Source organism: Hemitrygon akajei, chromosome 9 (genome assembly GCF_048418815.1).
Source record: "Hemitrygon akajei chromosome 9, sHemAka1.3, whole genome shotgun sequence".
Lineage (NCBI taxonomy): Eukaryota > Metazoa > Chordata > Chondrichthyes > Myliobatiformes > Dasyatidae > Hemitrygon > Hemitrygon akajei.
The window spans coordinates 82,778,804-82,806,339 of record NC_133132.1 but is presented as its reverse complement, the minus strand read 5'-3'; the positions used below and the strand labels follow the sequence as shown (position 1 = coordinate 82,806,339).

The window sequence follows — 27,536 nt, the reverse complement described above, 5'->3', positions numbered from 1 at the left end:
CTTTATTATACGTAATGCGTACATAAAAGAATAACCTAATTCTCTCCAATATAGAAAAAATGCAGTTTGAGAATCTTTTCCAGTTTCAGTTTAGTGTGAGAGCAACAACGGTTTTGCTTTTGGGCGAGGTCGGAGGTCAGAATCGACGTCTACCTCTACGCTTCGCGTAAACAGCCGCAGCGGGCGCGTCACGTCACCTAAACGAGAAAAGTAGCCAATGAGAGTCACGCCGGAGGTGAATGATTGACAGCTGGGCGGGAGCGGCAAGCCAGGGTGACTGGCTGCGGACTGGGAAAAGGCTGGCGGTGAAAAGTTGCGCTGCACACTGCTCGACAGGCAGCCAAAGTTCAGCGCAGCGAGCAGTCCGCATAGCAGCGGCGGCCCGCCACCTCATAACAACCGAAAGGGAGGGGGAAAAAATAAAGCACAACAACCTGAGGACGGTATTGCCTTTGGCCACTTTCCGACCGTTTGCTGAAGATTGCCCAAGTGCCCCAGAAAATGCAACTTGACTTTTAATGAGTAATCCAAGGTGAGCAGCAAGACACATGTGGGCAAACAAAAATGTAGCCATCAGTAAATGCTGTGGTAAAAGTGAAGTAAATAATCTATGAATTGAAACAAACGAAGACATGTCGAATTGCAAATTTGGAGGCTTCAATAAAGATAGGCACTGCCTGCAACAGTAATACATGTTTTGTTTGCGTTAACATTTCGTTCACATGCTTATGAATTAAGTTGCAGTTATGTTTAGAATGAAGTCATGAACTACCTGATCGTCGGGCACAGATTTCCTTTTGCTTTCAGACTGAAACATGGTGCCTTTTCGTCTTGTAATGCCTGTGCCTTTCTGTCTTTCTTCAGACCTTTGCCACTTGCGGATATGAACGTGAAGCAGCACTTTGACACTTGCAGCTGAAATAAGAAAGGGAACTTTTGAGGCTGAGGCTGTTTGGATTATGGCACCTTCGCTGCAGAAGCAATCCCCCTCCAGGTATAAAAACACAGCAGAGAGCCCTTGGCACGCCGCACCACCAGCACAGTAATGACAAACCTTCTGCGAATGTCCTGATCTGCATTGGATGGCTTTCAAAATCTCATAGTCTTACATATAAAGTACACTGACCGCTGCACGAATTTCACATGTCACAGATTTGAACACAGGTTTGGATGTTCTTGAATGTATCGGCGTTAATGCTTTCCCGTGTAATGTTGGTACATTTAGTTTAATTGAGAAGGGGGAGGATAGTTATTCACCACCCCCTAAAAAACAATTTCGATTTTTTTATGCTGGCTTCACACGTGGTGTTAAAACCACAACCATTTCTTTTCTTGGAGGAATGAACCTATGGCGGCCGCGCTGTAAGAAAAGGGAAAAGAAATCGAGATGAAGGAAAAATCAAAAAATGCTGCCCGAACGAGACGGGAAAAGGAAAACAGTGAATTTTATGAACTGGCTAAATTGCTGCCACTGCCGTCTGCAATAACCTCGCAGCTCGACAAAGCCTCAATCATAAGACTGACAACCAGCTACTTGAAGATGAGGGTGGTTTTCCCTGAGGGTAAGTAACTATTAAAATTGGTATTCGTCAGAACAAAATCGTGGTTGTTTACAGGATTGAAGTTTATGATTAGACATTGTATGCAATAAAATGATGTATTTATATATTTAAAAATGAAACGCGCATGTTAGGGCATTTGTTGATATACCAGGTGAGCAGCGTACGCGGTCGGCAAGTGTCGCTTGGTTCAAAGTCCGAAAGGTGATCATGCACAGTGGGAAACTTGAACGCCATTTCATCAGTAATGTGAGTTTATTAATATATATCAAGTTTAAATAAGAAAAAAGAATATGAAAATACTATGAATGTTCGGCCATTCCAGCATCTAGGGTGTTTTGTGTTATTTTGTAAACAACGGGCCATCAGTGAGTTTTAAGGGAACTAGTTTAACAATTTGTGTTAAATGTTCTTATTAATTCATACATGTTTACGATTGTAGCAATGCAATGAAGTCTAGAAAGCAACGTGCTACCTAATGTTTTCAGTGATAAATTTGTTTAATGCAAATTGTAGCAGGCAATTAAATACAATGATTATGATATAATGAGAATGGAAGACAACAAAAATAGTAGTTTCGTGCACTCTGCTTAAAAATAATTGCATTTATTCATTGGAAATTGGACTGACAGGGTAGAATCACTGGTTAATTCTAAGCAGTTAAAAGAGGAAAAGGTCAGGACAGAATGTTAGAGTCCAGTCGGACAGAACGTTGTTTCTGGATGGGGTTACAACTACAAGAACACTAGTGTGGTTATGGCGAGGTGCCATTAAAAGATATGCATTGTATTTGTAGGTTTATCACCTCGATGTGACGTTACAGCCACACAGAGGTTTATTTTTAAGAGACACAGGATGTCTCGGTGGCTGGATCCCATAGTCAGCCGTGGGCCCACGATGCCTACACGCCGCCAACATGCCATTATTGTTTACATTTTCGTGTGAAATCTGTTCGTTGTAACTCATAATTAAGATAATCTGCAAATTGTGAGTTGGCGAAGTGTTGGCAGTTACTCAGTTAAACATCGAGGATGCTGCTCTTGTGTGGCCCTGTACTCAGAGGAAAAGATACAATGCGTGGAACAATATGAACATTGGCTTGTAGTTTTTAACACCTTGTTCCAGAGATTACAAACTCTGCTAATTATTCAACTGATACGCATTCTGACTGTTTCAGTGTGTAAAAAACGCTCGATTCCACCCCTCCCCCTTCCTTTCCTCCCCAGCACACTTCTCTGAGATGATTTACCAGCCCCAATGGGCTACTTTCCTGCGTGCTTTCAGGACAGACTTGTCAATTATGTTTTTGCATATCTGACGAGTTGTTTGATCAGTTGAAGCATATGGTGCTTCTTGTAAGGCGCCGAGTAATCTATAAGGTTTCAGAGAGAGAGAGAGAGAGAGAGAGAGAGAGAGAGAGAGGAGAGAGATGAGAGAGAGAGAGAGAGAGAGAGAGAGAGGAGAGAGAGAGAGAGAGAGAGGAGAGAGAGAGAGAGAGAGAGAGAGAGGGGGGAGAGTGAGTGGTGGAGAGAGAGAGAGAGAGAGAGCGAGAGAGAGAGAGAGAGAGAGAGAGAGAGAGAGTCTATCAGTCAGCAACTCTCTCTAAAAACATTTTAAAATCCTGGAGAAGCTCGAGCGCAAAGTGCACTGTAAAAACAACTGCTAACCAAGCGGCGCCCTAACCGTTAGGAATTAACATTTGTACGACTCTCACGTTATGCACTGCAGACTCTCTGTCTATCCCAATTGCCCTTTCGTGTTTTAATACACGCCGCGTGTATTTTCGTGTCAAACGCAATAGTCGGCCGACACCTCCAGTTCTCTCCTCGGCTCAAGGTGAGATGGGACTAAGCTGTTCTTGTATATTTTCCGATATCCCTTCAAAATAATTCGCGCCCACTGTAATACTTGTGCTCTTGCGAGACTTTCGCGTCAGGATTAAGAACTGCCAAATCACCAAACAATATGAAACATTTATTATTCTGATAGCTAAGATGCTCGCAGCTGCATGCCCTGTGTAGATACCACCATTGTCAATACCGCTGATGGGGACTGTAAATTCATTATAACATTTTAGGTGTATAACAGATCCGAATGGATTATGAGCGAAGTTATTTTCTTGTGTGATTTAAATATATATAATTATAGATTGCAAAGATTCACCCATCGGTAGAGATTATTAGCCCTCCACAGTGCCATAATAAATCAACAAGTTTAGTAAGTACATCAGAGCACAAATGCCGTAACTGTGAGATCGAAATGCGCTCACACTCTTTTGAAAAGCTGCTGAATATTTGGCACAGCTTTATAAGATGTTTAGCTTTTCCACGTACTGCTGCTTGGTTGCTGAGGCAGGGGGGACCAGCACTAAATATAATTTAAATGTGACGCATTGTAGAAGTATTCAGTGACCAGCCATTAAGGAACTTTCTGAGGTTTCGGAGGCAGTTGCTTGATCTTTCCATTCGTCGTGTGTGATTGGTTTGCCGTTCAGATACTCTCAATAGCTCGGTTCCCCTATAAGCAGTTCATTTTGAAGGCTGGTTTGCGGCATGAAATGGAAAGGGAGAGCATTTGTGTAGCATGGAGAGGGAGAGAGAGAGAGATGTATTTTTTTTCCCAAAAGCTAATTTACTCAAATGCAGACCAACTGTTTGTAAATCTTAACAACATTTTTGGGAATTAAACCAGCTCTATAATGTAAAGGATAAAATATATGAGAAATATCTGATGAAATAAGCGTACTGCCCCAAATGGCATTGGGACGACACCGATGGATGTATTTAATCTGAAACAAGTACAACGTATAAAACTTGGTTGGTTTAAAGTTTGGCTCTCTAAATTGCCTTTAATTTAAATTTAAGTGAAAGCATTGATTACCCTGCACTCACCCACCCAACGACTCAGCATCCGTAAGCACGCTAACCAAGCAAAAATCGCTTTTGACCAGTGCCAGTACCAGGTGGAACAATTCGTGTCCCATTGCTGGGGGGGGGGGGGGGGGGAGGTGGAGCGGGAGATTATATTCAGGATTAATTTTAAAAGTACTCAGTCAAAACGTGACGGGAATGTAGCTTTAAAAAAGATGCTTGTAGTCGAAGTTTGAAAGGCCAACTCAGCAACACCCGGAGAATGTATATCTCCAAACACTAAACAAGCTCACATAATTAACCATTGTAGGCGTTTTGACATGGATATGAACAATGTAGTATTGCTAACGTCATCCTTTCCTCATAACGTGATGGATTGGAGATCCCTGCCGCGTAATGTACAGACATTCCCCATACTCTCGGTGTGGGCAATCTGCAAGTAATGTCAGACTCCAAACCGGCGCTTGCTGCTGCACTTACAAACTACAATATTGCAGTCTGATAGGTAAACAAACACAATTTTATTTGAATACGGCTTCACTTAATTATAACTATCGAGCATGGAGAGAAATGTATTACTAGTACTAAATTGTAAACAAGTCTAAATTGATAATCCTGACAATGGCAAATCCGCCTTCACCTCCAATAAAAAGAGTGATATTGATTTACAAAAGAGTAATGGGGCGGGGAGGTGATCCTTTGGTCGGGGAAGCGATCTCAAACTGGCACATGAAGTCTAAAGTTGCTGCTTTCATTAATCGCTAATCAGGAAAGCACCCCGTTCAAGAGCTCTGTTTTCCTCAAGTTAACGCGTCGTTTTCAAGGGTCGCTGACCGCTTTAAGACTTCAGAGAGCTTTTGTTTACCAATTCACAATTTAGTTGACGTTTACTACTGATTGTGGGGCTCACAGATGCCATTATAATTTATCAAGACGACGGAGGCGAAATGCGCCGTACCACCTTTCCTTCGAACTTTATTACAGTCGAGTTAGAATGAAACACAATACGAGGCTGGGGGCTTAGAAGTCTTTTGCACAGCGACTGACAATCTTTACCTGTCTCACAGCTCTCTATCCCGTAATATTTTACACGTGTAACACAGACATGCGGGCATTTCAGGTTTATATCGGCAGTATCTTTAATACGTTAATATGAATCGACGTCGTTTACTCTCCCATGTGATGCCGGTGTGGAAACTGTTTCAGAACGTACTGTGGAGAATAGTATACAAATACAACAACAGGTCCAATTACCAAGTTTTAACCAGGTTCCATTGCAGGCTTTAAAACTTACAAATGCTCCCACATCTGGGTGGACAGGTTCCAATTGCAGACATGCACAGTAGAGCACAGCCAGACAGTAAAATCTGGCACCTATCGGCTCAGACACCCAGTCGGATCCCAACTACACACACGTCGCATAGATTGTCTGCCCGGTAGAATCGGGTGGACTCGAAGTAAGATCCGGCACATTCACAAGGGCTCCGCGTGGTCAGAAGAAAAGGCGTATATTTGGTCATTCAAACTCTGACCGAGATTGTCACCTCACGTTCAGACACACGTCTAAAGTATAGAATGAAAAGTCAAGGCGGCAGTTCCAATGCACTGTGTCAAATACGCTCTACACATTTCAAACAATTTGCTTTGCCTTTTGCATTCAATGGCGTATGTAACTGTAATTTCTCATTTGATTAAATCTATTTATGCGAACGTGAGGTAGAGTGGGTTGGCAACGGCTTACTCCCAACAAGATTTTATTCAGCCTTTTAATAAAGAAAAATTGAGTTCTCAATATCTGAACAGTTTTCTGATTTAAAAACGATGGTCTGTTCCGCTCTTCATTGTGGTGCGGATAGAGCGAATTGTGTTTAGATTGGTTTGGATTTACCTCCCCAAGGGTGGAGGAACGATCCAAAGGACGTGAGATGTAAAGAAAGACTCGCCTACGTTAGGTAGCTATCAGAGCTTCCCTGGCACATCACCAATCCTCGCTATGTTCATGCCACCAACCATGTCGGGTCAACCAGGTGCTCTTTTTTCCTCACTCCACCTCCCCTCCCTCCTGCACTAATGTATACGAACCAGGCTTCCCCGAAGTCCTTAACACAGCAAAAGACTAAACGTATTTTAGTGAACAGGTTTAGGTTTCCTTTTACACATTGCTTAAATCGGATTGGTATTTAAGTGTATGATGGTTTAAAACATATTTAGCATTAGCTGAATCTGATGCGAATTGATTCAATCTTATTGTATTGGCCAGGTTGCAGACGTGAAGCATTTTACTGAGTCTCAATTACTTTGTGGCTGTATATAAACGCGACTAGACGCACCGTTCTTCGTTCTATGATATTTTTAATGAAAGAGTTTTGTGCACTCAACTCCGTGTACAAAATTCGTTCTGCTGCTTTATGTTGATCGAGTATTACAGTTCCGAAACCATATTTCTGCACGTTAATATGTCCCAGAACTGTTTACATTCAAATTAATACCACCAGCACCTCAGAAATAAAATAGACTTGAATAAATGGCGTGGCCAGGATCTAGGAAACCAGTTTAAATTCCTAACGGCGAGGTTTCATCTATTCCTACCAAGGAACAAACACAAGTTATAATCGATTGAATTTCCTATTGAAATTGGATTCCAACCACTTAGGAATTCGAATTTAAAAACGGCGGGGTAGTGAAATTTCTTTCGCAAACGCTATCTTAACAGGTTCTCGTGTCTACGGTTAATTAGCACCAGACTAATCTGAAATGGAATACAATGAATGCACATTTTTAGTATAATTTGTACTCACTGTATGTTGGTAGTGCCAGTCAAACTTCAGAAAGTGAAACCGGCTTGCAATTTGCATTATGAACACGTTGGTTCTGTTGTGCTCACCTTATTCGGGGCTACGGACAGTATTGCTGCACTCGTCCCCCACCCACCCTTCTATTTTCAATGTATACACACATGCATATTTATATTTAATAATGTAAAGTTTGGAAGTAATTCTGTGAAACTTAGATCGATTGTTTTATTTTGGATTGCGAAAAGCCCAGCTGGAGAACGAGCCGAGCTGAGCACTGATTAGAAACATCGTTTTCCTCGCCAAGAACTGCCTTAAACGGCACCTCTGGGATTTGGTCAATTTTACTGGATCTACTTCGCCTCATTTGGTTACTAATTGGTTTCTTGTTTTATAAATCGAAATCTCATTTTCAGGAAATTACAAAACACAAGCGTCCAGTCCATTGAGGTAATCCGGGTCAGTGGATATTTAAATGGAAATGGGCCTTTCAATGCATTAATTCCGCCGTGGAACTGTTGCGCGGAAACTTTTTTTGTCCCCTGTGTGCGCGTTGATGCCTCACTTAAAATTGGAACCGTTTTAGCCACCAGTTCCCGATTGCTTAATGTCACTTTCACCTCCACGACTATTTAAAAGTGAAGGTAATAAATCAAGTCTTTTAACGCCGAAAGGCTAATTTGAAGGTGTTGGTGGAATCCTTCCAGTGTAGAATATACCTCTCTACGAGTCTCCGCTAGCTGGAAAACGCTTCATCTACGAAAGCTTTAGCTTTCAGCACACAAAAGCGGTTTGTTACATCTCAAGCCTCTTCACCTCACAAGAGTATTTTTATCCTAGCTTTGTTTCTACACACACACACACACACACACACACACACACACACACACACACACACACACACACACACACACACACACACACACACACACACACACACACACACACACACACACACACACACACACACACACACACACACACACACACACACACACACACACACTCAATTTCTGTCCTATTGGCGTCCGGTTTCCCGGTGGTAGGTCAAGTTCAAAACTCACAACTTTAGGCCCCAGACTTGAGTCGTCACACTCAAGATTAATTCCTCCAGTGACTCTGTGATTTTAATTGAGTTGGTTCTGTTTAGGAACCGGTTTACATTCGATTATTTGCACGGATCAACTGTTTCGAGCAGATGCAAAGCCGTTGAGAAAGGGAACTTACTACAACAAATTATTTTTTCTCTCTCTTACGGTGGATGTTGAAATAGATTTTTGTGGATTAGAGGAAGGCTTTTCATTTAGTGGGTACTGCTGCCAGCCATCATAATGAAAATCGTGAGGTCCAGTTTCTCAAATTGATCTGAGAAGAGCAAGGAGTTTGTTTTGCTCCACTCCAAATAGGCAAACAAACAGAAGAGAAAATAGGCGGAGCATGCTTCTCTTTAATATCCAGGTGCATCTTAGGGCCACGGTAAATCACCAAATTTCACATTTAGCGTTGTATTTAAGCATAATTATTTTAAAGGAAATAATACATTCTCAGCGAATATATTCCGACATTGAACAGTTATAATATTATACTGACACTTAGTATTATATCGTACTCTTCTAAATATTACAAATTACGCCGGCTGCAACTCTTCAAAACGTGTTGGGTGTTGGGGTGATAGTGTAGGTGGGACTTTCTAAACGCAATGGACTTGTCTATTTAAATTTCCATGCTTCTTGTGGGGCGCACAAATGAAGCTGTTATTGACGAAATCCCTCTTCACCCTCAAAAGCACTCGCCATGTAAGGAGGCCACTAGGTTCCCCACACTCGAAGGGAACGATCATTTCTTGGCTTTCTCACACTTAAGTGTAAGTTATTTACGGATCCGCGTCTGTAAACTCTCTCACTCATCGCGTTATAATCTCAAATAACCACACCAGGATCCGCAAAAGTCAGAATAGACTTTGCTTAACCCTCTGAGCACTGGGAGCAGCCACAATGATGATAATGGTCGCATTGTGGCTTCAGCAATCCTTCACAAAAGAGTGTGTTAGTGCGCTTTTGTAGACACGGGTCTATAATTCGCTCTCCGTGTGAGGTTGACGGCACAAGTGCTTGCTGGAGTCTCGTTTATTTTGTTGTCCAATTTGCATCACATCAGTCAAACCATCCAGGCGAATCGTGCCCTGCGGCCTTCGGCAGTTAACTTTATGCTCTTAGCAAGAAAAGACCAGACCTGGATTTTGTTTGCCGACCGTCGGATCTTCAAACTGCCAGCTAAAAATCAGTTGACCATACAGTCAAGATTCTATATAAAATAGCAGAAGACATGAAGAATAAACAGGGTGTACTAATGTCTTCAGAAAACCGAGCTCGATGCAACCTCATGAAATTGTAGATTGAAGGAATTGGTGGTGCAATCTTTTTCTCGGACAAGCGTAATAAATTTGGCTGAAAGGAGGGGAAATAAATTTGCTCCAGTAAGCAACCCTACGCATCAATTTTTCCACGCTTTGTTAGGGTTATAATGATAAACAGTATCAGTCAGATTTAAGGTGGTGTATTTAAGATATCCTCAGTGGAAGAGAGCGCTCCAGTACAAATTATGTGGAATAACCTCGAAGACAGTCTTGTCCAAAAGCGAAAAAAGTGACCTCGAAACTAGGAGTCACAGTGGATTGTTTGAGGCCGATGTTACATTATCTGGGACATGATCCAGTTCAAACCCAAAGATGAATCGCCCAAATTAATTCATGGTAACGAAATTTCAATTTGGGAAGAGAAGATCGTTTATAATAAAGTCGTACAGCTGAGAAAATAAATGTTTTAGTGTTTAATTGGAATTAATCAAGTTTGTAAGAGAAAAAAAAACAGTCCGCTCGAAAGTTTAGTAGGGCCTTCCAGTTATGTTCTCATCAAAATCGACAGAAATTTGGATTGAAACGAATATAGACCTCTAAAAATATCTCCACTTTGCACACACATGTGCACCCTCATGTCAAAATAACAGTTTCAGTGACAAATCGGGCTATAATGTAATGTATACTAATCCATTCATTCAAATGCTACTACTGGCTGCATTGGAGTAGCTTGTTCTAGGTCGGCCTTGGATCCGCTCCTATTTTGGTGTGGATCAAGGGCTTTCAATCTTTCCTCACGAATGGTGTTCTGTGATTATAAGCCGTTCTATTGCAACGGATCAAATAATCTGGAAGACCAGTCTGCAGCAAAGCCACGGGCTGAGACATAGAGTACGCATCTACACACTTTCCTTACTTTACCTAATTCACCTCCTCTTTCCGTGAGTTGTGTAGTTGGAAGATTATAAATGGCGTAAAGAATGTAAAAGGGACTCCACGCCTTTCTCGTACCCTTTCCTGTGGTTTCTTAGGGCTTGGTATTAAAATACCAGGGTAAATCACAGGGAGAATGAATTGACTGCATTAACAAGGAAAGCTGTCGATATAAATGAAGCAAATCTATATTCTAATAATTCTCTGAGCTGCTGACGTGCATTCAGGTGTACGCAATTCCTACTTTACATAGTTTTGTTAAATATTAAATACGATTATGGGTTGACTATTATTTATTCTTTCGAAAACATGTACCGTGTTACACTGGTTTGTGTCGATTTTTTTTCTGTATAAATATAAATCTGTTTTTGTTTAGTGTTGTAGCTGCGTTCATTCAGTGCATTCATACAAACGAACGAATTATTGCCGAATGTGTACGAAAACATTGCTTCCCGCAAAAAAAAAATACCGCCTGAAATAAAAATAGAATCAATTATGGTGAAATGAATGCGGCACCAAAGCTGCCCACGCGTTAAGTCAAACCATTTCGGCGGTTAAGGAATAAGTGGTTCTCACCGCTTCCTGGGACGCCGTGATAAGCGCGGAGCGTGAAACTTGTCATCTATTCCTGTTCCGTTTCTTATAGTTTTCGTACATTTTAGGACTGGGAGAAGCCTGGGGTCAGACCAGTCGTGCTGGTCACTTGGATAATGTCGGCCGGGAACTGGGATCTCATCTGTTACAGGTAAATCACCAAGAAATTTAAATGTTCCTTGCGCTTTGGACATTGCCTCAGCATGCATTTCAGCGGAAAACGGGAATACACACCGTGTTACCAGCTCACGTACACACGAGTAGACACATAATAGCCTCACATCTAAAACAAACAGCACGGAGGCAGCGTAGAGTCTGGAGCTTCACTTTTATACTTATAGTTGTAAAGTCAACACATCAAAGCCTCGTGCTTTCGAAATTGCAGCCACTGCTCTCAGATGGCTCATGGCGCCTTTTTTTTCCCCGTGATGGAAAACACGGCCTCTTTCCTGCACCTGACGCTGAGTCTGTGAGAGTAAATCTTGCTAAGCCGCTTGGTGTTGACAAATGACAAAAGGGCTTATTGATATTGCTAGGTTAAAATAAATCTCATTGAACAAAAGCAACCCAGGATGTTATTAATTACTGTCGAAATGTTTATATAAATTTGATTTTAAAGCAACATTATTAATTAAAACATAGTAGATTATGTTTCTTCAAGGCAAACTAAATGCTGCCTTAAAGTAATAATAATTTCTCTTTTCAGGCATAGTTACCGTCACCCTGTAATGATTCTATAATTTAAAATAATCCAATTCAATTACTTGTCAAATTATCTTCTGATCACATTCCCAGTTCTAATATTGTGACGGAATTACTGCCACTAGCCCAGGTGTTGGAATGATTGGTAAGGGGCCTTCGGAGCGTGAGCTGGAAGAAAACATTATCTGAGTAACAGTGTTTGTAAATGTTTAATGGTGTGTGGGATCATACAAACAGACACAATATATTGTATTTCTAGAAGTCAAAAACAAGTAAGTGAATTTTAATTTGTGTGGTGTTTTTCAACGAACATGAAATAAGGAGACCATGAGTAAATGAATGACGTATCTTTCCTCGGTGCTTTTTTTTAAAAAAAGAATTTAAATCCGGTGAAGAGTTCAACTAAGCAAGTTCAATAGATCTCAGTTTTATCCCTTGCTACTTAAGTAATAAGTTATACAAAAACAGTCCGCGCGTTTTATCTCTGGAAATTCTGCCATTAACCTGGCCAACAACGGGCAAAAAAAAATGAAGAAAGGAGCAAATATTTATTGTCGTACTCAGATCAAAGACAGAATTTCTGCAGCCAAACAATGATGCATGTTTCCTTCTTCTGTTCCTTTCCATCCAGACACTGGATGGTTTCATCTTCGTGGTTGCCCCTGATGGGAAGATTATGTACATCTCCGAAACGGCGTCAGTTCATCTGGGACTTTCACAGGTAGGACACAGATTGTTCCCCGCCATTGCTGTCCTTCTTTGTATATGTGGTTGCCTATAATTTCTGTTTCTGTTAGTAAAACGTGTAGCCACTTCTACTATTTAATGAGATATATAAACTCACACAGATTAATATTTGGATGTTGGTATTTATCATGTATGTTTGAACTTCACGAAGACCTGAATTGACTGACACATTCAATAGGTATCTTATGTCTTTTGTGGTGTCATGATTGATCTTTTAAGACAAAACATATTCGTTCTGTTTCTATGGTGTACTCACATCATTCAAAATTATTTCCTCAGACTGAACAATGATAAAATTTACTAAGCCAGGACCATTGTTTGGAGTTTCAGACACAGATGTATATGCTTTGAACACTGTATGTCATGATAAAAATCGAAGATTCACAAAAATGACACAGAACACCCGCAAAACAAACAAACACACACACACACACACACACACACACACACACACACAAACTAGGATCAAAGTGTCACTATGATTTTACAGTTGTTGCATGCTCTTTGCCAAAATACTATTTTGATTGGCTTTATCCTTACTTAAAGAGTTAAATCCAGCCTGGTCTGGCTTAACCTTTCTCCTCTGGATGTTGTCTGTGCTTGCATACACCCACCTAAAACTGAGCACGACTCTTCTGTGATTCTATCATCTATCTACATTAATTAAAATTATTATCTGTAAAATATACAAAAAAGATAGATCAATGTTACAAATACAACACATATTTTGTAATTAGCTAATGGTCATATAACAATATAAACATCTTACTGACTTATATTCATTTCAAGTTTTTCTTTAAATGGGAAGAGCCTACTTGATGTTAAAATGTGCCTGAATTGATGTACATCAGCCTCTGCTATGGACTATCTTGCATTTCATCTACCTCTTTTTTCTAAAATGTTTGAAATATTTAAAATTCTGTTACCAAAATGCTCTGCTTTAAGTTAAAGTATAGTGCACCATATTTAACCAACTAGAAATATATAATTTATTAATTTAATTATGTAACAAATTTCCTAGTTTTAAGAAACACTACTTGTATTCTTGGTAAAAAGTGCATACATTGCAAAATGGGAAAATTTTAATCCATGGCAGAATATGCAGAAGCTGCTAACTAAACATTCATAGATCATCAGATAAATGAGAGCCATTTTGAAATTTAATGTTCACTAACATAATTTGATTTCAATTAGAAGTGAAATAAATAGCACAAATATTATAATCTGTAGTTGTTATGAAGTCCAAGTAGGTGGACATCTGCAATTCAAAGCATACTACTCGGGCAATATAAAATATAAGTTTATATTTTTTTCTGGAGGATTGCAATCTTTTGAACAATAGGGATATTTTTAAAAATACTGTCATAAAGGAATCTGGAGCTTTATTGCATTTGTGATTTCATCAAGTTTTCCCATATCACTGTTCAGATAATCTTCCTGAACATTAACAGCAAAGTAACGATGCCATGTTAATGTGATAATTAGATTGTGTTTTGTGCTTATATATATATATGTAAATTGTACAGTAATTTATAATGGAAATATCCACAGGCTTGTATGGCTACTTTTAAGAAATTGTGGAAATTACTGAATATTTGTTTGTAAAAAAGTATTTTTCAATTCAATAGCAAGCAATTTTTAATAGAATAACAAATATGATGGATGTAAATTTATTTGAGATCACAAACAAATATGGGTATATGTAGGAATGAATTATTTCTGATTTAAAAAATAAAAAATATTATTACATATGGATCCATATAACTTTTGAAGTGAGTAAGGTAGCATAATATTCCACAGGTAATTAATAACCATTGTTATATGTCATAAAATGATAAAATCAGGTACACTGAGTGACTTCTATTAATTTGCTCAAAATGATCATATTCGTTATTCTAGTAAATGGTTTCCATTTCCCCTGGTGTGGCCTCTTTTGGGGAATGCACATGTGATATATCTATTTTAATTCAAAACTGTTTCCAAGAAACATTTAAAAGTACTCATGATGTTAACAGGTAGAGCTGACTGGAAATAGTATTTATGAATATATCCACCCAGCTGATCACGACGAGATGACTGCAGTTTTAACAGCTCATCAGCCCTACCACTCTCACTTTGTTCAAGGTACATCAGATCTATTCTCATACATTCATATTTGTGTTAGTATCTTTAATGGTCACAATATCTCTGCTAAAGCAATTACACTCTTTTGGTCAATTTTTGACAGAATATGAGATTGAACGGTCATTTTTCCTGAGGATGAAGTGTGTCTTGGCGAAGAGGAATGCAGGCTTAACTTGTGGCGGTTACAAGGTGAGTTGTACTCACCCTGATGTGTGAACATGTAGGGGCTTTCTGACTTACACCTTTCCTTTCTCTTTAAAGCATCCAACCAAAGATATCTGTATATTTTGAAAATAATGTTTAGTTTACACGAATTACATCGTCATTCCTTTTTCTGCACTATTTATTTTGTAATTCATAGTAATTTTTATGTCAGTGCACTGTATTGCTGCCACAATGTAACACATTTCACATTATATAAAGCTGATTCTGATTTCAAAATCCTATTCTTAGTCATAAATATATGAGGCAATATCATCTCTGCATCATATCTCCCAGTCACAGAGGTTATGTTATTTCCCCTATAACTATGCAGAGAGACTTTTAAATAATAAATATTTTGATAGCAAAACGCTAACTAAAGAGAAGCTGAAAATGACTTATAATGGGAAAGAATTAAAGTGCATCCAGTGGCTACTTTATTAAGAACATTTACTCATTAGTGCAAATATCTAATCCCCAATCTTATGGCAGCAACTCAGTGCATAAAAGCATGCAGATATGGTCAAGAGGTTCATCTGTTGTTCAGACCAAACGTAAAAATGGGGAAGAATTGTGATCTAAGTGACTTTAATCATTACATGATTGTTGGTTCCAGATTGGGTGGTTTGAGTATCTCAGAAACTGCTAATCTTTTGAGCTTTTCATATACAACAGTCTCTAGAGTTTAAGAAGAATGATATGAAAATAACCCCAAAAAACATCCAGTGAGTGGCAGTTCTGTGGATGAAAATGTCTTGTTAATGAGAGAGATCAGGGAGAATGGCCAGATTGGATCAAGATGACAGGAGGTGACTGTAATTCAAATGGATTACAACAGTGTTGTGCAGATGATCATCTCTGAATGCTCAATACATTGAACCTTGAAGTGGATGGGCTACAACGGCAGAAGGCCACGCAGTGTTGAAAGCTGCACCTAATAAAGTGGCAACTGAGTGCATAATTTCTTGTAATTTGCCAAGCTGTGGAACTCATTTCTAAATTGAGATTAGGATATGTGCATCACAGAACATTGAATTGACTATGTAGTGCAGGACGGAAGTAAAATGCAGGGCAGACTTGGCAGGTTGCCTTTCATGAGGGATATTTGTGACCCAATTTTGATCTTAATGAAAGAACAGCAGGTTTTCACAGTCGATGTTTCTGCACATTTATTGAACAACTTATCATGGAGGGATTTGAATTCCCAATTTCAGTCTATAACTGCTATACTACCATTTCCTATGCACTCAGTCATTTCATCTTGCACATTGGAGGATTTCACATAAATTGATATTTTCCACACTGTCAAATCCAAAAGGAGAATTTATATCAAAGTAATCTGGTACACAGCATATCTAAAAGGCCCACACAAAGCTGGTTGTGGATTATTCAGTTGGCTTGCTAATAAAATGTAGCTCCATTACAGTAAAAGTATATGCTTTATATCTTACATGAAACTCAGTGGAGTCATGAGCTCTAATGCACTAAGTAGTACTTCTGATGGGTTGTCAATTCCTAGACAACCTTGACGTCTCACTGGGAAAAAACATTGCACTACGTCCTTTCCTGATGAAATCATGACTCATGATCCCTAGCTGCATACATTCAGACACATGGAGAAACTTAGCAGCTCTTGTGATGGTCACAGGCTGATCAAGTGTGAAGTAACTGGAGGGGGAGTTAATAAAAGGAACAGCAAAGCGTCACAACTCTATTCTGCTGTCTTGTCTGGGGATGCTGATATTCCTCAGGCATTCTAAAACCTAAGTTGAAGTTGGAATGGCAATTAACAGTAAAAATGGGTCCACTAGGGAAACGGTTCACGGCCTTGGTTGGCCATTGTGTGATTTGTCCAATTCAGAAGCCTGGGAGGGTACAGAGAATGTCTGAGACTTGACTCACAGATTGATGTAATTCATTTAGTAAATAGTGAGCCAGGGTCTCAAAGTTATTGGTCATCTGTGTTGTTGAGTTACACTCTTTCAAAGCAGTGCATCTGTCTCTTGCAGGTTATCCATTGTAGTGGCTACCTAAAGATACGTCAGTACAGTCTGGACATGTCACCATTTGATGGGTGTTATCAGAATGTTGGATTGGTCGCAGTAGGCCATTCATTGCCCCCCAGTGCTGTGACGGAAATTAAACTGCACAGTAATATGTTCATGTTTCGAGCCAGCCTTGACATGAAGCTTATATTCCTTGATTCCAGGTAAGCCCTTTCTAGTGCCAAGTAAATATTTTGCCTACAAACAAGAGAAAAACTTCAGATGCTGGAAATCCAAGCAATACACACAAAATGCTGGAGAAACTCAGCAGGCCAGGCAGCATCTATGGGAAAAAGTAAACAGTTGATGTTTCAGGCCGAGACCCTTCATCAGAACCGGAGAAAAAAAGATGAGAAGTCAGAGTAAGGAGGTGGGGGGAGGGGAGGAAGAAATACAAGGTAGTAGGTGATAGGTGACATTGGGGAGGGGGGCAGAATGAAGTAAAGAGCTGTAAAGTCATTGGTGAAAGTGATAAAGTGCTGGAGAAGGGGGAATCTAATAGGAGAGGACAGAAGGCCATGGAAGAAAGGGACGGGGGAGGAACACCAGAGGGAGGTGATAGGCGGGTAAGGAGATAAGGTGAGAGAGGGAAATGGGAATGAGGAATGGTGAGGGGGGGGGTCCATTAACAGAAGTTTGAGAAATCGATGTTCATGCTATCAAGTTGGAAGCTACCCAGACGGAGTATAAGAGTTGCTCCTCCAAGCTGAGTGTGGCCTCATCACAGCAGTAGAGGAGGCAATGGACTGGCATGTTGGAATGGGAATGGGAAGTAGAATTAAAGTGTATCATCTCGCTTTTTCTGGTGGATGAAGTGTAGCTACTCGGCAAAGCAGTCTCCCAATCTATGTTGGGTCTCACCCATGTGCAGGAGGCCACAATGGGAGCAACAGATACAATAGATGACCCCAGCAGACTAATAGGTGAAGTGTTGCCTTACCTGAAAGGACTGTTTAGTGCCCTGAATGGTAGTTTTCTTCGATGGAGGTCAGTCAGTCAGTTTTTTACCAATGCAAATATAAACTTGTCTGGTTAAACATGGTAATTGGCTTGAAAAGTCTGTAGCCAGCTTCTAGTTTTAGAAATAAAAAGAACAAATTGGAAATCAGCATCTGTGAATAGAGTTGAATTTACATTAGCTTTTATATTGATAATCAGAATGTCATTTGAAAGATCCAGTGCCTTTTAATCTTTTAATTAATCAGTGAAAGGAGTGGAATTCTAGATAACCTGAGGTGGAAATAAAATCAGCTCAATGAAAGGACAATGCAATTTAAAAAAATGCCAGCAGATGGGAGGGCTTAAAGAAACATTGCAGAACATAACAGGAGATTAAGGTAGTGAGAAAAAGAAGAAAACAAATGTTAAAGGTTTTGAAGGCTTGAATGTGCCGTGTCAGTATATTAGATAGATAGATAGATAGATAGATACTTTATTCATCCCCATTTTTTTATATATTGTATTATATAACATTATATAATTATGTATTGTATTGTATTAGCTATTTATAGCTAAATATACAATGTATTTGAATAGATAATGAGATGGCAGGTAGTAACTAAAATACTATGCATGGTACCAGAAGCGTGATCTTTCCCTGGTTGCATTCATTTCACTATTTAAACCTTTGCTGAGAATTGCCAAGTATCTTGGTTATATTATATTATATGGTTATATTGGGCTGAGTGCAGGTAGGTGGGACTAGGTGAGAGTAAGCGTTCAGCATGGACTAGAAGGGCCGAGATGGCCTGTTTCCGTGCTGTAATTGTTATATGGTTATATGGTCATTTGTGAGTCAATCATTATTTTCAAAAGATAGAAGTCTAGTCACTTCCACATAATTCTTAAAAGTAATCAACATCTATTAACATCCTGGGAAGTAACCACTGATCAGAAACCAGGCTGCATCGTCCACAGGAATACTATGGTTCTATGTGGGGATCAGTGAAAAATGACTCCCCAGAATTTGTCTGCCATTACAATGCTCCTTGAGCATTGTGATAGAGTACCCTCCTCTTGCCTGGATGAATATAATCCAACAATACTTCTGAAACTCACCACCATCCAGGACAAGGCTACCCACCCCACTGAGACCCCATAGAGTACAAGCTTCACTCTCCTCTCTCTCCATTACTGGAGGTTCAGAACTGCAGTGCGTGCTGTCTCTGAGATCAGCCGCCGCAAATTGCCAAGGTGTAATTGACAATATCCTCTAAATGCACAACACCAGGTGCCCACATTCATAAAGGTAAGAACAATATCCACAAGCTGTTCATTGTTCATTGCTGTAGAGTAGTAATGGTGGGGCCTCAAACTTTAGTGACCTGACCTCCAGTAGTTTGCATAATCTTCTTGTGACCAAGTGTGTTTCCTCCAGGCCTTCATAACCATTCCATATCACAATGATGTGCTGGTTGGTAGGTTAATTGGTTACTGTGAATTGCTCTGGTGTAGGAGTTTAGCAGGAGAGTGCAAAAAAAAATAGACTCCAAGGAATTAAATGGGAGAATGTGATTGTTGAGGTTGATCTGAGAGTCGGGATGGATTGATGACCTGAAAAGCCTCCTTATATTTGGTAAGGAAATATAAAGTAAAATCATTAACATACCTATTTAATATTACTGGATCAGAATCCTGGAACATCCTATGTAACAGCATTGTGGAATTGCCTTCACTGTGTGGACAGTTATAGTTCAAGGAGGAAGCTTGAGATCATCTCAAAGCATCTGGGGATTGGAAATTACTGCTGGCCTTGCAGTGACACACATACCCTTATAGTGAAAGTGCATGGTTGGTGGTCATTGCAGACTCAGTGGGGGGCTGACATGTTTCCTTCTATACTGTACCTCTCCATGACTCTAAATTGTTTTGTCTGGTACTCTATTTATACCAGGTGGATCCACTTTTCTTAAATTATTTACAGTTAGAAGTATGTGTCTGTAATTTATCAGTGTGTAGTGTTCTGCAGACTAATGGCGAATCAAAATAAGATGCAATGAGACTGTGGCAGATTTGGTTATTGGTCTTGACTTCAGTTTCCTGACTGAAACTATAATCTTTGATTCAAGGTATGTCCAGAAATCTCTCTCAGCCTTAAATATATTTATTGACCCAGAGGCCTTATATTACAGTTAAAAAAGGGAGTCTTTATTCTTACTTACCTTCCTTCATCTTCCATTGATGAAGGTAATTTTGTCATAGTGAAGTAGTGAGAGAAGGGAAATCAGGTAATAATAATTTAGCACATTCTTTCATGTCTACTTATGCAGGTTTCTGTCTTTCTGATACAGGGTAGCTGAACTGACAGGTTACGAACCTCAGGATTTAATTGAAAAAACTCTCTACCATCATGTTCATGGGTGTGATACATTTCACTTGCGCTGTGCCCATCATTTGTGTAAGTATTTTTCCATGTTGATTATTTTTTTCAGGAAAAGGGTCACTCTCTTTGCTCATTGCTCTGAAACTTTTTGGCACTATTTTCATCTGAGGATCTGAAGTAACCATACTTTTACAAATTATGCAAGGGAATTACAGCACTGTGCAGAAGTCTTAGGCGTATAGGATGACTGGGACTTTTGCACAGTAATTTGGGCCGAGACATTTGTCAACATCAGAGAGCGAGTTTGTAAGTGTGGCGGGAGCAAAGGATGTTGGGAATAGGGAGGGTGGAGTATCACAGGAGGGGTGTGGGTCAGGGTGGCAGAGAAGGAATGCTGGGGCAGGGTTGGTGGCACGGTGTAGACCATGCACCATGCAAGGTAATTTGATGTCTCTCTGGTGCTTCCCTCTCCCTCCCCTCTCCCTTCCCCTTTTTGCAACCATGATTCTCCTCTCCCTGCCTCCTTCCCATTCTCAGTCCTCAATAGTGACCCATATCAGAATCAAGTTTATCATCACTCACATACATAATGAAATCTGTTTTTTTATGATTTTCTGTAAATGTCTTGGGCACCCTGGCTATATATATGCGCCTAAGACTTTTTCCACAGTATTGTAAAGAAAATCTGCTGCTAATCTGCTTCCAGTGCTGATTGCCAAAAATGGTCAGCCCTTAAGAAGCTAATACAAAACAGCCCCAGGGCAGAATAAAACAAATTGGGCCTGAGTTGTCTGGCCAAGATGCCAAATTACTTTACTTCTGGAATCAAAACTTGATCTTGATTGTTTGAAGAGTATAACTTGGGGGAATTATAAATACATTCAAAGTCACTCTTGCAATCTTAGAAACAGTATTAAAACAGGATGTGTATTGTATTCTAACATTGTGAACATATTTTTATATAATGCTAATTACATTTCCTTTCTGTTAACAGTGCTTGTCAAAGGACAGGTAACCACAAAATATTATCGCTTCCTTGCAAAGCATGGAGGCTGGGTGTGGGTTCAGAGCTATGCGACAATAGTCCACAATAGCAGATCCTCCAGGCCCCACTGCATTGTCAGTGTCAACTATGTCCTCACGTGAGTATCTAATTACCTCCTCATAATATCTTTAAATGCAGTTTCCTCAGCACTATAGTAAGCAATTTCATAAAACTGACATGCAACACCAGAACAAAGTGCACTTAAAAAACGACCGAGGTTGGATCATCATTATTTTTGGAGCTGTGCTAAACAAGCGTTATTTTCAATAAACAGTGTTAATTCTGGTAGAGTGAATGGTTTATTGACATGAAATATTAATGTTCATATGGAGAGATGGAGGACAGTTGTTACTTGTGCTATTTATAACCTTCATTTCCATTCCAATCAAGGCTTTGAAATCACTACAGGTTAGTCTATTATTTTGCAATAGTTGGATATGTCCCAAAGCATTGATGTGGTTTGTAAGGCAAGAACATTACATTACAATATGGAGCTGGATTGTGGTTGAAATTGTTCACAGCTGGCATTGGTCCTCCCATTCAATTATTATCCTATTGGCTACATTAACCTTTCACTATTCTCTTGATCCATTTGACCTAAAGTTTGAGCCATCCCATAATGTAGAGTGGTCTGTGAATGGTGACTCTGCCTCAGGTGGTGCCTCCTAAGTCCCCAAACCTGGAGCACTTTGAAGTCTTGTCAGTAGAAGTCCTTTTAAAACTCTAAATGTCCCTGATAATCAGAAACACTTACATTCAATTGAAATTATTCTAAATAATTCAAGACATAAAAAATTACTCTTTAAAAATAAATTTATTGAAAAGCATGTCTAAGTGGAAGAAGTAATATTATTGATTAAAAAATTAAAACGCAAACTGTTTATTTTGACTCACCTTCACATACAGGGTAGTGACCCCAGTCACTTGATTGGGGGGGTCACAGTAGATGCACAAACCTTGTAGGAGTGGCGACATAAATTGACATGAGTGTAATTACTTCTAATGTACACTTTATTCCTCCTGCCAACAAATGTCAATATTGTGTGTGTATATTTTGTTTAAAGAAAAACCCTGCCCCCAAAAAACACAATAACGCTCAACGTAACACATAACATACATGGCAAACTTAACCCTTAACAGTCTGGGTGAATTCTGCCTAATGAATTTAAGGAGTCCCTATAGCCTGCATAAAAATGAAGGCTAGATTTGTATATCCAGCCTTTTAGCTCATTACAACTTAGAAACTATTTACCACTCAGTGCTGAATCTGATAGTGCAAAAGAAAATTGGATGCACTAGAAGCTGGCCTTCAATACCTTCTGTACTTACACGCTGTAATGCATGAGTGTGGGAGTCAAAAAACTTCTGATGTGTAATACTTTCAGCCCACTGGTTCTCTGCAGAACTGCTGGCTGAAAAGTAACCCAACCTATTTTTGTGTGAATTATTCTGTGGTTTTAAGGCAACAATGCCTAATTGAGATGGATTTCTCTAAGACACAATGCTGTGGTAAATCAGGCCATGGTTATTTACACTTATTCTGAGGCTCACTGGAAGAGAGTGACTTCCTTTGATTTTTTTTCTGAGTATGATTGCTTTATTTCTGAAAATTCACTTTGAAGATTGATGAATTCAAATCTTTAATACGGCATTGCAAGTTCACTGAGAATGTACTGAGAGCGATATGTCTCTTTTTTACATTAATTTGCTTGTGTCGACTGTCACTGGCAGTGCTGATTGGCGATTACAAAAGCTTTCAATACTGCAGTTGTGAAGAACCATATGCAAAGCCTTTGGCCAAGTGCCCCCATTTTACCAGTGACTTTGAGAATATATTATTTTGAAATTATGCAGTGTCAATACGAGTGATTGTGGACCATTGACCAGTCTGCAGCCTTTGACAGAGTTGGCACAAAATCCTCTCCAGCAAGTCTTCTCTGTTAATTGAGAGGTATTTTACTTACCTGCTCATATTCTTATCTATCTCAAAATACCCTCATTAATATTCAACACCGATTTATCACCAACATTATACATGAAGAGAGCACAAGGTTCCATAACTTCACTTTTTCTTATTTGGTCTTGAGTTGTGGACATCATTGTTAAAGCTAAAATCTACTGTATAGTTCATCTCACATTGCCTGTATGATTTGAGGAAGAAGTTAAAAGCCTATCACAATTCTTTACATATATCAGTCACTATATTTAAAAGATATTTGAATTCTTGAAAAGGCAAGGTGTGGGATACTGTTCTAATGTAGATAAATGGTATCAATGTAGCTTGCAAAATATTGGTACGGGCACATTGGGCTGATGGGCTCATGGCTGTGATGTTTGATTCTACAATACTGTGACATAGGTCAGACTTGGTATGAGTGTCAGGTTTCTTACCCTGAAGAGCATTAGTGAAACTGATGGGTTTTTCAAATAATCTGGTGACTGATACTGAAACTAGGTTTTTTATCTGTGATAGTACAAAATATAGTGTTACAGTTACAATTACTGAGAAAGTGCAATGCAGGTAGACAATAAGGTGCAAAAGCCACCACAAGGTAGAGTGCAAGATCAAAAGTTTATCTTTATTGCACAAGAGGACCAATCAAAAGTCTTATAACAACATAGAATTTGTCCTCGAGTCTGGTAATGTATGTTTTCAAGTATTTTTATTATCTTCTGTCTAATGGAAGTGAGGTGAAGACAGAATAACTGGAATGGGAGGGGCCTTGGATTATATTGGATGCCTTTCCTGAGGAAGCAGGAAGTGTACAACTGAGCTATTTTGTGTGATGGACATTGAAGTTTCCAACCAACACATATGATGCTGAGGAAAATCAACAGGTCAGATAGCATTTGTGGAAGAAACGGAAAGCTGCCATTTTCAGTCAAGACCCTTCAGCTGAACCAGCTGAAGAGTCTCAACTCAATACACTGACTGTCCATTTCCTTCTGTAGATGCTGCCTGATCTGCTGAGTTCCTCCAGCCTCTTGTGTGTTGTTCTGGATTCCAGCATCTGCTGTCTCCATTGAACTTCCCTGCTCTGATGAGAGTCGGTGTGTTTTTCATAAACGCAAGAGATGCTGCAGATGCTGGGAGTCCAGAGTAGCACATGCAAATGCTGGAGAAGCTCAGCAGGTCAGGCAGCATCTGCGGAAAGGAATAGACAACTGATGTTCTGGGTGGAGAAGGCACCATAGCGGGCAACACAGTAGCATAGCAGTTAGTGCAACACTTTACAGTACCAGCAAACCAGGTTCAATTCCTGCCACTGTCTGTAAGGAGTTTGTATGTTCTCCCCATGACTGTGTGGGTTTCCTTTAGGTGCTCCGGTATCCTCCCACATCCCAAAGACATACTGGTTAGCAGGTTGCTCATTGGGCTAGAAGGGCCGGTTATCATGTTCTACCTCTAAAAAAATAAATTAGATGCTGCCTGACTTGCTGACTTCCTCCAACATTTTGTACGTGGTAGTCTGTGTGTTTGCCTCTCTGTGTATTTGAGAGAGGACAGTAGATGGTAATCAGCAGGACATTTTCCTTTACCCATGCTGATCCTGAAGCCATGCGGGCAGTCTCCATGTCATTGACAGCCACCTGCCTAACACTATGCTGCCACCGTTGGTAGATCGATCCTGCCAGTGACCCAGGATTCTGAAATATTACTTGAAATATATGATCACCTTGATTAGGCAAAAGAATCTTGTCTCACTCCAACACAAACCCCATCATAATAGGTATGATACTCAGCTTCCAAACAACACCAAGTACTGAAACAAACACAGTTCTAGGCTTTGTTTTTACTTAATTGTAAACATCTGATAGTTTTCTTGATGTTTTGGAATCATGAGATGCTGAACTATTGTTGTGCACCTAAATGTTTTATTACATCTCATCATTCACACACTGCAATTGCATTTGACCGAACTTTGTTAAGCAAGGTAAAGGAAAAATACTGTTAGTATGAGAATGCTGGATTAATACCTGAAAATGGCAAGTAGCTCAGCAAATCAACATAAACAGAAATAAGGTTCAGTTCATGGATTTGTCCATCTTGAAAGAGATTAGAAATTTAACAATTGATTAGCTAGTGCAGAACTCAGAACAAGCCATTCTATCCGTCGTACCTGTTCCAGCTCATTGTAAAATTTATTAAATTTCTTCCATTCCTGTCCTCTTTCCCATAGCCCTGTGGTATTTCCCCCTTTAACAGTAAATTATTTTTTATTCCTTTGTCCTGATTTTTGTATTTCCTTTCCATCCATTCTTGTTCATCATTATTAGTGGGCCTGCTGGACCTTCCTCATGCAGTTCTCTACATGTGCTTCCAATGCATGAAGATATATAAATGAATTAAATTGACCTTTTAAACCCTGTTGGTTTTGTCTGGTTTTACAACAGCAGGATTGATATAAATGATTGTCAGCTTTTCATTTCTATCAGTGTCCCCAAGGCAGCTTTTGAAAGGAGTGCTTGTGGAAGTACTGTACATTCTGCTCAAAACTAATTTGATTTTTTTAAAGAAACTGGTGGTGCACCTATAAGTGTGACTCCTCCAGTGTTTATGGAATGGAATCCTTGAACCCATTCAATTACAATCAAAATATGAATAAAGCATTTTGCACTAGGAACAAAAAAATTTTCAAACCTAAATTTTAGCGGGCACTGTCTTCATGAAAAATGATTGTGAATCTTAGGTCTGCAGTATATTTAGTGTATATAAGTGTGGATGATCTTTGCACAAATTTAGAAAATATTGTGCTGGCTGCTGCCACTGTTCACAAGATTTACCATCAGAATTTCCATCAATTATGGGTTCCTGGAAAGTCTTTGCAGGGCAAGGAATCTAATAAGCACGTTTTACATATTTGTTTTTAAAATGTATTAATGGCCCCCAATGTTACCACTAAATAATTTTGGATCATTTTAAAATTTCATTTAATTGAAATCAGTCATGACAGATTCTACGTTTGCTGAGATGCACATCTGTGTGGGAATAAGGATAAAAGAAACGCTTCTTAAAATGGAACTCTGCAGGCCAGGCAGCATCTATGGAAAAGAGTACAGTTGACGTTTCGGGCCGAGACCCTTCAGCAGGACTGGGGAGTCGACTGTACTCTTTTCCATGGTTGCTGCCTGACCTGCTGAGTTCCTCCAGCGTTTTGTGTGTGCTCCTTGGATTTCCAGCATCTGCAGATTTTCTCTTGTTTGTGATTGAACTTCTCAAAATGGGCATACTTTTGGGCTATAAAACTTTTAGGCAGTTCATTATAAATTTGGGAAGGGAGAAGGTGCTTTCTATACTCCGGTTAAGTGACATGAGGCAAGATCTAACTTCCCTTATATTGTTAATGAATGAAGTAAGTGTTTGCTTGGAAGATAATCATCTATTCCTATCGACTGTAGTCTCCACTTGCAAGCTCTTACTGTATGTGGGTCAGATGCAGAAGGTAGACTGAGCAGATTCCTTGTATCCATGAGGCATCTGGCAAGGTGAGTGGGCTGTAGAGTCAAGTGATAGAACAGAGTGGCTGATGTATTGGCATCTGTCAGTAAATGTCTCCTGAATTTACAGTGGGTCAGTGTAAATCTGAGATCTGTTTATGTGGCAGAATGCAGGATGTCATCCTCACCCCCAGCCACTGGGCACAGTTAGTTCAACACTGTAAAAATATTCATAGGTTAGTTGTTCAAAATGGTAAAATTTGTGCACACAAGTGCTCAGGAAAGATGTTTCAGCTTTCGTCTTACCCAAGCAATGAAGTGCTGCATTACTCAGAGTTAAATTCACCTGAAAGTATTGTGTGATTCAGATTTAGAATAATGGGATTAAACAAGCAATCAGTTGAGAATTGGCAATCACAAAGCTGAAAATACATGTTTAGTCAAGCACTGGTGTAATAGTAGCTTAAGCAGATTAGTGCAAAATAAATGTAAATAATGTGCATGCCACAGAAATGGGATGTCCAAGGAAAACAAATGAACCACACAGGAGCTGTAATGGAGCTGTTAATTATTAACCAGTCTCTACTCTTCTATTCACACACACACACACACACTCTCTCTCTCTCACACACCCACACACTCTCTCTCTCTCACACACACTCTCTCTCTCTCTCACACACACACACACTCAATCTCACACACATGCTCTCTCTCTCTCTCTCACACACACACACTCACTCTCTTTCTCTCTCTCTCTCTCTCTCACACACACACACACTCACTCTCTCACACCCACACCCCCACACA

General features: G+C 39.7%; 1 protein-coding gene across 6 annotated transcripts in view; it reads left to right on the top strand.

Annotated features, from left to right (window-relative positions):
* The first annotated feature begins 296 nt into the window (after positions 1 to 296).
* The window catches only part of sim1a (SIM bHLH transcription factor 1a), a 115,598-nt gene continuing 88,358 nt past the window's right edge, over positions 297 to 27,536 (top strand). For 4 of the 6 annotated variants that reach the window (XM_073056465.1, XM_073056464.1, XM_073056460.1 and 1 more), the window contains exons 1-8: positions 1,114 to 1,562; positions 11,173 to 11,255; positions 12,438 to 12,527; positions 14,569 to 14,677; positions 14,781 to 14,866; positions 16,888 to 17,087; positions 20,214 to 20,320; positions 21,240 to 21,387. In XM_073056465.1, the coding sequence (XP_072912566.1) occupies positions 1,388 to 1,562; positions 11,173 to 11,255; positions 12,438 to 12,527; positions 14,569 to 14,677; positions 14,781 to 14,866; positions 16,888 to 17,087; positions 20,214 to 20,320; positions 21,240 to 21,387 (998 nt within the window). In that variant the 5' untranslated portion in view covers positions 1,114 to 1,387. Of the gene's footprint in view, positions 533 to 864; positions 995 to 1,055; positions 1,563 to 11,172; positions 11,256 to 12,437; positions 12,528 to 14,568; positions 14,678 to 14,780; positions 14,867 to 16,887; positions 17,088 to 20,213; positions 20,321 to 21,239; positions 21,388 to 27,536 lie in introns of those variants that run through there. The other 2 variants (XM_073056462.1, XM_073056463.1) reach the window with 2 other exon arrangements.